At 44.9% G+C, this 9,257-nt stretch overlaps 1 protein-coding gene across 1 annotated transcript in view; it reads left to right on the top strand.

The window, feature by feature from the left end:
* nyap2a (neuronal tyrosine-phosphorylated phosphoinositide-3-kinase adaptor 2a) overlaps positions 1-7,007 on the top strand; it is a 9,567-nt gene extending 2,560 nt beyond the window's left edge. Inside the window, exons 2-6 of the mRNA XM_037677739.1 lie at positions 816-1,033; positions 1,358-1,671; positions 2,392-3,492; positions 6,124-6,243; positions 6,865-7,007. Of these exons, the coding sequence (XP_037533667.1) occupies positions 831-1,033; positions 1,358-1,671; positions 2,392-3,492; positions 6,124-6,243; positions 6,865-6,992 (1,866 nt within the window). The 5' untranslated portion in view covers positions 816-830 and the 3' untranslated portion in view covers positions 6,993-7,007. The remainder of the gene's footprint in view (positions 1-815; positions 1,034-1,357; positions 1,672-2,391; positions 3,493-6,123; positions 6,244-6,864) is intronic.
* The last annotated feature ends 2,250 nt before the right edge of the window (positions 7,008-9,257 follow it).

Raw genomic sequence — 9,257 nt, 5'->3', positions numbered from 1 at the left:
GGTCTGAAACAAACAGGAAGTGGCATTAGGTCTGAAACAAACAGGAAGTGGCATTGGGACTGAAACAAACAGGAAGTGGCATTAGGTCTGAAACAAACAGGAAGTGGTATTAGGTCTGAAACAAACAGGAAGGCGTATGAGGTCTGAAACAAACAGGAAGTGGCATTAGGTCTGAAACAAACAGGAAGTGGCATTGGGTATGAAACAAACAGGAAGTGGCATTAGGTCTGAAACAAACAGGAAGTGGCATTGGGTCTGAAACAAACAGGAAGTGGCATTAGGTCTGAAACAAACAGGAAGTGGTATTAGGTCTGAAACAAACAGGAAGGCGTATGAGGTCTGAAACAAACAGGAAGTGGCATTAGGTCTGAAACAAACAGGAAGTGGCATTATGTCTGAAACAAACAGGAAGTGGCATTATGTCTGAAACAAACAGGAAGTCGTATCAGGTTTGAAACAAACAGGAAGTGGCATGAGGTTTGAATTAAAAAGGAAGTGATGACGTCCACAGATGTCTTAGATTTTCAAAAGACCTTCAAACATGAATCTTTTCTGTACTTATATTTTTAGGGTTTTTACTTTAATGTCTTACACACATTCTTGTTCATAAAAACACTTTGATGATCAACACAATATTTTTAATGTGTTTTGACACTGAAATGATGAGGGTGTCTTACTCTCACAGAGTGGTTGATACCAGAACCAGACTTATTTTTGAAGCTTTATCACAACAGGAAGCTGTGAATGAAGGGTTCTGGTTTTTAGAGTCTGATCCGATTCAAACTTTAGATCCTCTTCTCTCTTCTTGGTCTCAGATATTTGGGGGGGTCATGACGTCCCAGGAGGAGACGTCTTCCTTCAGGAGGTTTTTTCAGTATGTGGAGGACAGCGGACTCCATACATACGATGGTCTAGTGATCCAAAATGCCTCCGACATTGCCAGAGAGAGCGACCGCATACGGAACCAGACCAACTGGACCTATTTGCAAGAAAAACACCAGAAGAAGAGACGGCAGGAAGAATCCATCAAAAGGTAGGATCCATCAAACCTTCACACTCAGACCTGGCTGTAAATACAAACAAACAGGAAATGAATTAAAAATGTTCCTGCTGAAATAAAACACATGCCTGGATCAGCTTTTATTTTGAAATGTTGATGACCTCAGTAGGTTTAAAGACAACCAAACTTTTCTTGGATTATGCTGCTGATCACTGACTGATCAACATGTTGCAGCGTTATCGCTGGCATGTAACAAGGACGACTTTCTTCACTTCGGATGTTTTATCTGGAGGATTATGCTCTAATCCACAATAATCTGTTAGAGTCTAAAAGAAGTAACCAAATATTCTCTCTCAGGATTGGTGAAGATGTTCCTGCAGCAACAGATGGAGCATACTCTGGAAAGCATTTCAGGATGGGCTTCATGACGATGCCAGCACCTCAGGACCGGCTGCCCACATCCAGCCAAGGCTTCACTGTCCGATCCCAGTCCCTCCACTCAGTGGGTGGAGGAGAAGAAGACCCCAACCACAGTCGCAAGCAGCCTCCACCCAAACCCAAAAGAGACCCCAACACCAAATTGAGCAGCAGCTCTGAGGCAGTGGATGGAAGCTGTGGATTCACCAAAAGAGAGTATCAAGAAACCAAAGACGTTGCAGAACATTCAGAAGGTGAGAGCAACACTGAACGTCCTGACGGGGGGTCCTCTAACAGAACCAGGGTTCAGACTGAAGCGCACGATGTGTGAAAGAACATAAACATGTTTTTTTTACATTTTAAGGGCCTTGCTCAAGGGCACAGAGTGGGGCAAATGAGGGTGGAGGCAGGTGTGGGTACTTTACCTTTACCCACCCACATTTTTGATACTGTCGGTCCAGGGGTTCGAATCAGTGACCTTCTGATCACAGGCTCGCCTCATGTTAAAAATAATCGAACTATTTTTATGACATATGATGAAGTGCGTGTTTGTAAAATTGTATTCTTGGCCGTGCACATTATTTTGTTGCTTACCTACACGATACCCAGTGAGCTGAAACTGACAACGCTACGGTGATTATGACTTTTTGTAAGGAAAAATGTTGCAGTATTTACTGTACACGTTTTAAATCATCCATCTATTCTCCATCCATCCAACTCTTCATCCATCCAACTGTTCGTCCATCCAACTGTCCGTCCATCCAATTTGTTTAAATTGAAAATTTAAGCAACATTGCAAACTTCTGTGACTCATTGAGGGAAATTGAAAAGTAACATTTCGTGACATTTTGGAGACTCCGTTCTCAAGCTAGTGTCCAACAGTAGCAGCCTGGCTCAGGTTGTTAATGGAAGTCAGTTTTTGGAGGATCAAATCAGCTTCTTGTTCCCAGGTTCTAACTTCTGTTTCTCTGCAGCTCACCGCCATCTACATACCGAAGACTCCAAAAAAATGCCCCCACCCAAACCTAGAAGAGACCCCAACACTCAGCTGAGCTCTTCCTTCGACGAGTCCTTCATTCGTAACTATGGCAACAAGAAGTCTTCCTTGCAAGGGGACAAATCTTCATCCCAAAGTCAGAGTCCAGCATCCAGAGACACAGACGACGAGGAGCCGGTTTACATTGAGATGGTGGGGAACATCCTCCAGGATCTGAAGGGTCAGGATGCTGTGGAAGATGAGCAGAGTGAGTCGGTGTACGAGGAGATGAAGTACCCGATGTTGGAGGACTTCCTGCAGGACGCACAGTCTGCCATCATTGATGCTGAAGCATGGTTGTCTCGAGGCTTGCTCTGTGACATCCCTCCGCCCTTCCCCAACCTCCTGACTCACCGTCCACCGCTGCTTGTCTTCCCACCCGCCCCAGCTCAGTGCTCCCCCAACTCTGATGAGTCCCCCCTCACCCCTCTGGACGTCACTCGTCTGCCCATGTTAGAAAATGCCGGCTATAAGTCAGGTGCTGTCGAGCACCCACAGAGCTCCGGCCACCACCGCAAGGACCGGGACCGAGACCGAGACCGAGACCGAGACCGGGACCGGGACCGGGACCGGGACCGGGACCGGGACCGGGACCGAGACCGGGACCTGCCTTACACCCACACTATCACCTCCTCTGGCCGCTCGTCAGCTCCACCTCTGCCCTCTAGCTTCTACAAATCAACTAGCTCCACCCACAGCGGTCATGGTTACCCCCGTAGCCAATCGGCGTGTCCCTCTCCGGTCAGCAAGGGGCGGCCTTTGACTCCTCTGAGCTTGAAGAGGCCACCGCCATATGATACTCTTATAGCTGGAGGAAGTATGCCTCGATCATCATCTTCATCATCATCATCCTCACAGAGGGTGAGTGAGGGTGGGGCTAAAGTCAGTAGCTCCTCCTCCACCCACAGCTCCATGCACAACGTGTCAGTGAGGTCACAGACTCCACCAAGTCCAATGGATGAGCTCAGCAACCTGTTTACGTCTGGCAAGCAGGCGATGAGGAGGACGTCATCAGGGAGGAAGACCAGGGAGGGGGAAGGTAAGGACCACAACCCTGCTGTGTAAGTATTTTAACAGTTAGCATCATAACTACAAAGACTGGTGTTCTCTAAACTTGACTGCAGACCTAATCTGGGTCAGGCCTGGTTCTGCTGGTCCATCTGGTGCACCGCAATAAGTCATCTGTCTGCTAGACTGATTTGGTCCATCCATCTTTCCACTGACCTGTGATAATACATCCTTTAAAATGATGACGCTATTGTTGGAGACTGCACCTGCTCACCAGGGGCCTCGTGCACAAAAACGTGGCGTGCACCCTTTTTCACTCAAAGCTTCAAACGTATAAAGAATGACATGACCGTGGAAATGTGCGCTAACTTCATGGTTGGCGCACGTTTCTATGGTTACTGGTCTGTTGGTAACACTTTGAGGTGATACTGGGAAACTGTTAATGATGTGAAAACTGTTATTGTACACACGGAACACGCATGATGGACAGTTAATACATCCACATGTGTGCAGGTAGATGGGTGGATATAAAAGCTGCACTAAGTGGTGCAGGTAATACCTTGAACAACAACAGGTTTAGTTTTGTTAGAGGACATATTGAATGGTGCAACACACAGAGAGCGTGTACTTAGAGACAGAGGATGTTCTGATCCATGATGACTCCATGACTGGATCATCAGATGTTTTAGGCTTCAGCTGCTGACCACACTGGGGTTCCTTTAGCAACAGGGTAATACCAGAGGGAGCTGGAAGACCGTGTCTCCAACTCACTTTCCATGAAATTCCTCTATTTCCTGCGTGTGGACATGCTTTTCGATAGCGCAGAGAGGAGACTCCTCAGGTGCAGGGCAGATTTAAATCTATTTGCATGTTTAAATGCAGGCGTATCGAGGGAGGAGTCAGGTATTCCTTCATGTGCGCTCAATTCCACATTGATTGGGACGTACAAAGGAAGTGCACCTGGATTCAGGCGCACACACGATTTCATACATCTGGATTGATCTGTGCATACGCTGTTTATCAAATTAAGATTTTATGTTTCAGAAGGAAATCCATGTGTCTTTGTACATGAGGCCCCAGGTTTTCTCCATTACTTCCATGTTTCATTTATGTTGAGCATTCACAGAAAACAGATAAATCAATCATGAAGGTCTGATGCAGATGGCTGGACCACAGGCACCAAGTTCTGGGTCCATAAGTCGGTCGAAACCAGTTGGTACTTTCAGGGACATTTGGATCTGAGCATCCTGCTGACCAGCACCGTGTCCTGTTTTACTGAGACCCTAAAACTCTGAAGGTTTTACTCTGTTGTGACTTGGATCAGTCAGAGAGGAAGAACTATCCCCATCCATAGGAAATATATATTTTTTATTTTATCTCTTTAATGAGCTCCTCTGGTAGCAGCTGTTAGTATTAGCTGAAGCTGTCAATATATTTATTTTATATAATTTCACCAGTTGGACCCCTCAGTCAGAAAAGTGTGGATTGCCCTGTCCAGGTTGGTAAATGGACTGTACTTATATAGCACCTTTCTATCTGATCAAGATACTCAAAGCTCTTTACAACAATCTGTGCCTCATTTACCCGTTCATACAGCTCTCTACTGGATCTATACAAAGACAACTGAACAAGTCATTCTAAAGAGACTAATCAGTGCTTTATCACATTCATTCACTGATGGGACACACATCAGAGGCAACGAGGGGTTCAATGTCTTGCCCATGGACACTTTGGCATGTGACTGCTGGTGGATATGAACCCCCAACTTCTTGCATTTGAGGACGACTGCTCTAACCACTCAGCCACAGCCGCCCCTCAACTCCCTTGGGAGTGAGGTTCTCCTTCAAGTGTCGGAGTTCAAGTTTCTTGAAGTTTTATTTACGAGTGAGGGAAGAATGGAGACAGACAGATTGGTGCGGCTACTGCAGTTTTGCAGACTCTGTGCCGGTCCGTTGTGGTGAAAAGGGAGCTGAGCTATAAGGCAAAGCTCTCTGCTACCCGGACCATCTACGTTCCTACCCTCACCTATGGTCATGAACTCTGACTGAAAGAATGAGATCGTGGATACAGGAGGTTGAAATGAGTTTCCTCTGCAGAGCTGGACTCTCCCTTAGAGATAGGGTGAGAAGTTCAGTCATCCAGGAGAGACTCTGAGTAGAACTGCTGCTCCTCCACATCCAGAAGAGCCAGTTGAGGTGGTTCAGGCATCTGGTAAGGATGTTCCCTGGACACCTCTCATGGAGGTATTATAGGCATGTCTGACTGGGAGGAGACCCCAGAGAAGACCCAGGACACGCTGGAGGGACTACAGTTGTCCTGGGAACACCTTGGAGTCCCCCCAGAAGAGCTGGAAGAGGCTGTGGAAAGAGGTGTCTGGACCTCCCTGCTCAAGATGCTGCCCCCGAGACCTGACTTGAGAAGATGATGGACAGACTGATGGATAATGGTATCATTCCTAGATCTTTGGTCTTTGTTTGCTCACATCATTTCCATCAACCATCTTATGCTAAGGCCAATCTTTTCAGAAAACAGAACCTCTTTAGATTTTACATTTGTTTTTGTTGCTACTGTTTCTGTGTTTTTGAACAAATAAATGTAGTATATCTGAACATTTGATGGTTGTACACTTTCTTCATTGTGTGATTTCCTGTTTCCTCTGCAGGAGAGTCCAAGTCTCTGCCGAGGCACGACAGTAAAGACAGAGACGGACTGTCGAGTCCAGTGTCCAGCAGGATGGGGAGGTCATCTGTCAGCCCCACCACCATGCTGTCAGGAGGAGGAGGTGAGTCAGACGGCCATGTCAGTTTGAAGTGGGTCAGCAAGTGTCTGAAGACTGATCTGCTGGGTCAAGACTTCAACAAGACAACAAAGACCGCAGGCTCGGTCCGCTCGGATCAGAGTCACAAAGGTTGTGAGTTTGTAAACCAAAGAGGAAGATGGTTTGGTTCCAGATCCTTGCAAGGTTTCTTTAGAATCAAAAACAAAATGTTTACTTTTATCACCACTTCTTCATGCCAGTAAAACCCATCAGAGTCTCAGAACAGTCACTGTTCAGGAACCAAACCTGCTCTTTGATTGGACAATTCAATTAGTAATTGAGTTTAGTAGATTTAATCTGATCAGTTGGAGACATCCATCCGTACAGTTGGAAGATAAAGGTCTACTTTATGAAAGGACCCTTCAGTCATTAGGCGTAATTAGGAGATCAAAAATTTAAAAGACATGAGAACACAAAAACTTTGTAAAACTGATGCTATAAAAGACGTGGTGCTCCAGAGCCTTCTAGACTCTGCTGCTTGAAACAAAATCTGCCAGTTTCTCATCACTCCATACAAAGAAGTTCAGGTGAACTTCAGGTATTCAGGATTTCTGTCAGATCATTTGTCTCAAACTGTTTCTGCAGAAACAAAGTCTGTGTGTAAACTGGGACGATCTGCATCGACATCAGGAGTTCCATCACCAGGTGGGACACCACTACGTCACCTGCAGGAGTCCCATCATCCCGCCCTCAGCCAGGTAACACACCTGTGAAGCACCTGCTCCTCTGTGTTTGTCTGTCACCTGTCCTGACTACGTCTGTTTGTGATGTTCACACAGGACTGAGCTCTGCTGAGAGGCATAAAACAGAAACTTCAGAGCATCAGCTGATTGTAGATTTCCAACTTTTGTATTTTGTCTGTTAACTTTGATCACTAACAGCCTGCAGCTGAACAATCACGTTTAAAATAATGCTTTAACACAGATACTAAAATTCATTGCTCAGACTTAGTGCTAATACTAACATGAAGCTAACTTTAAACTAACAACGCACTAACAGTGAAGACGCATTGGCACTTTAACAAAAAAAACCTCTAGAAACTCATCACTTATTGTGAAAACTTAAAACAACTTTCAACAGACTGAATAGCTTTAGCTCCACCTATTTGGATCCACTTTGACTCCACCCCATTTTTATACACTCTGACTCCACCCCACTTTGATACACTCTGACTTTGCTCCATTACAGTATACTGTGGCTCCACCCCAATTGGATACACGTTTACTCTGCCTCATTTGAATACACTCTGACTTCACCTCACTTAGATATACTCTGACTCCGCCCCATTTAGACCCTCGTTCCTTTTGAATAAACTCTGACTCCACCCAACATCAGCTGCCTTGTTTCAGTCCAGCAGAGCTAGAGTTTCACAGCTGCAGTTTGTTTAAACAGGAAGTTATAATATAAATGTTGCAGTAAGTTTATTTTCTCCAGTAGTCCCAAGAACCTGCCATTATCACCTGCAGAGTTCTGGTTTTAGCCTTGTCCATCTCCTGCAGTATATTATTAGGGGCATCAAGTAAACCAGTGATTAATACTTTTTCATTGATCTGTCGACTCAACCCTGGCCCACCTACCTTTGAGTATAGCTGAGTTAGACCTCCACAGGATCAGTCAGAAACAGACTATCAGGACTGGACTGGAACAGAGCCAACCCATTGATTTCATAATAACCACACCTGGCAACATTCAACTTCACCTCCATCAAGATTTACCAGCCTGTGGTCATGTAATTTCACTCCCAATTAAATTTACCAGCTTGTGGCAAATTGCTCCGCCACTTCATCATTTACCTGGCCTGTTATCATGTAGCTCCGCCCCATCATCATTTACCTGGCCTGTTATCATGTAGCTCTGCTCTATCATCATTTACCTGGCCTGTTATCATGTAGCTCTGCTCTATCATCATTTACCTGGCCTGTTATCATGTAGCTCCACCCCATCATCATTTACCTGGCCTGTTATCATGTAGCTCTGACCCTTCATCATTTACCTGGCCTGTTATCATGTAGCTCTGCCCTATCATCATTTGCCTGGTCTGTTATCATGTAGCTCCACCCCATCATCATTTACCTGGCCTATTATCATGTAGCTCTGCTCTATCATCATTTACCTGGCCTATTATCATGTAGCTCTGCTCTATCATCATTTACCTGGCCTGTTATCATGTAGCTCTGCTCTATCATCATTTACCTGGCCTGTTATCATGTAGCTCTGCTCTATCATCATTTACCTGGCCTATTATCATGTAGCTCCGCCCCATCATCATTTACCTGGCCTATTATCGTGTAGCTCTGCCACATCATCATTTACCTGGCCTGTTATCATGTAGCTCCGCCCTATCATCATTTACCTGGCCTGTTATCATGTAGCTCTGCCACATCATCATTTACCTGGTCTGTTATCATGTAGCTCCACCCCATCATCATTTACCTGGCCTGTTATCATGTAGCTCCGCCCTATCATCATTTGCCTTGCGTCTGAGGTTGTCTCTGTGTCAAGCTTTTAAAAATAAACTGAACGTTGTCTTCTGTCCTGATTTCTGTCTTGTTTCTTTTTTCCCTCGTGTTGTTTTTTACATTTATTAAGAACGTGTGTTTATCTTGTCTCATGTTCTTGTCGTCTGTTCCTCAGTTGGTTCTGTTAGTCTTTGGGTCTGGGTCATTTTATCTACATGAACGTCTCAAGCTGAGTAAAGAAACCATGAAATAGCAGCAACAATATAACCTGTTTAAACGTTTTGAAGGATGTTCAATATTTCTCAGATGATCTTCTCAGGAAACACTAAAACAACCTGTAAGAAAGAAGATGTTGCTCTCCCATAATTCTCTGAGGTTTCATCTTTCAAAGTGCCGCTTGTTCAGTCCGCTCAGGATTAAACAAATTTAAAGCAGGATTATGAGCAGCAGGTGAGGTTTAATTGTTTGTTCTTTACTTTAAAATCAATGTTCTTAATATTATTGTCATATTTTTTTTAA

This window comes from Nematolebias whitei, chromosome 6 (genome assembly GCF_014905685.2).
Source record: "Nematolebias whitei isolate Nwh7 chromosome 6, NemWhi1, whole genome shotgun sequence".
NCBI lineage: Eukaryota > Metazoa > Chordata > Actinopteri > Cyprinodontiformes > Rivulidae > Nematolebias > Nematolebias whitei.
This window is presented reverse-complemented; position numbering and strand designations above follow the sequence as displayed.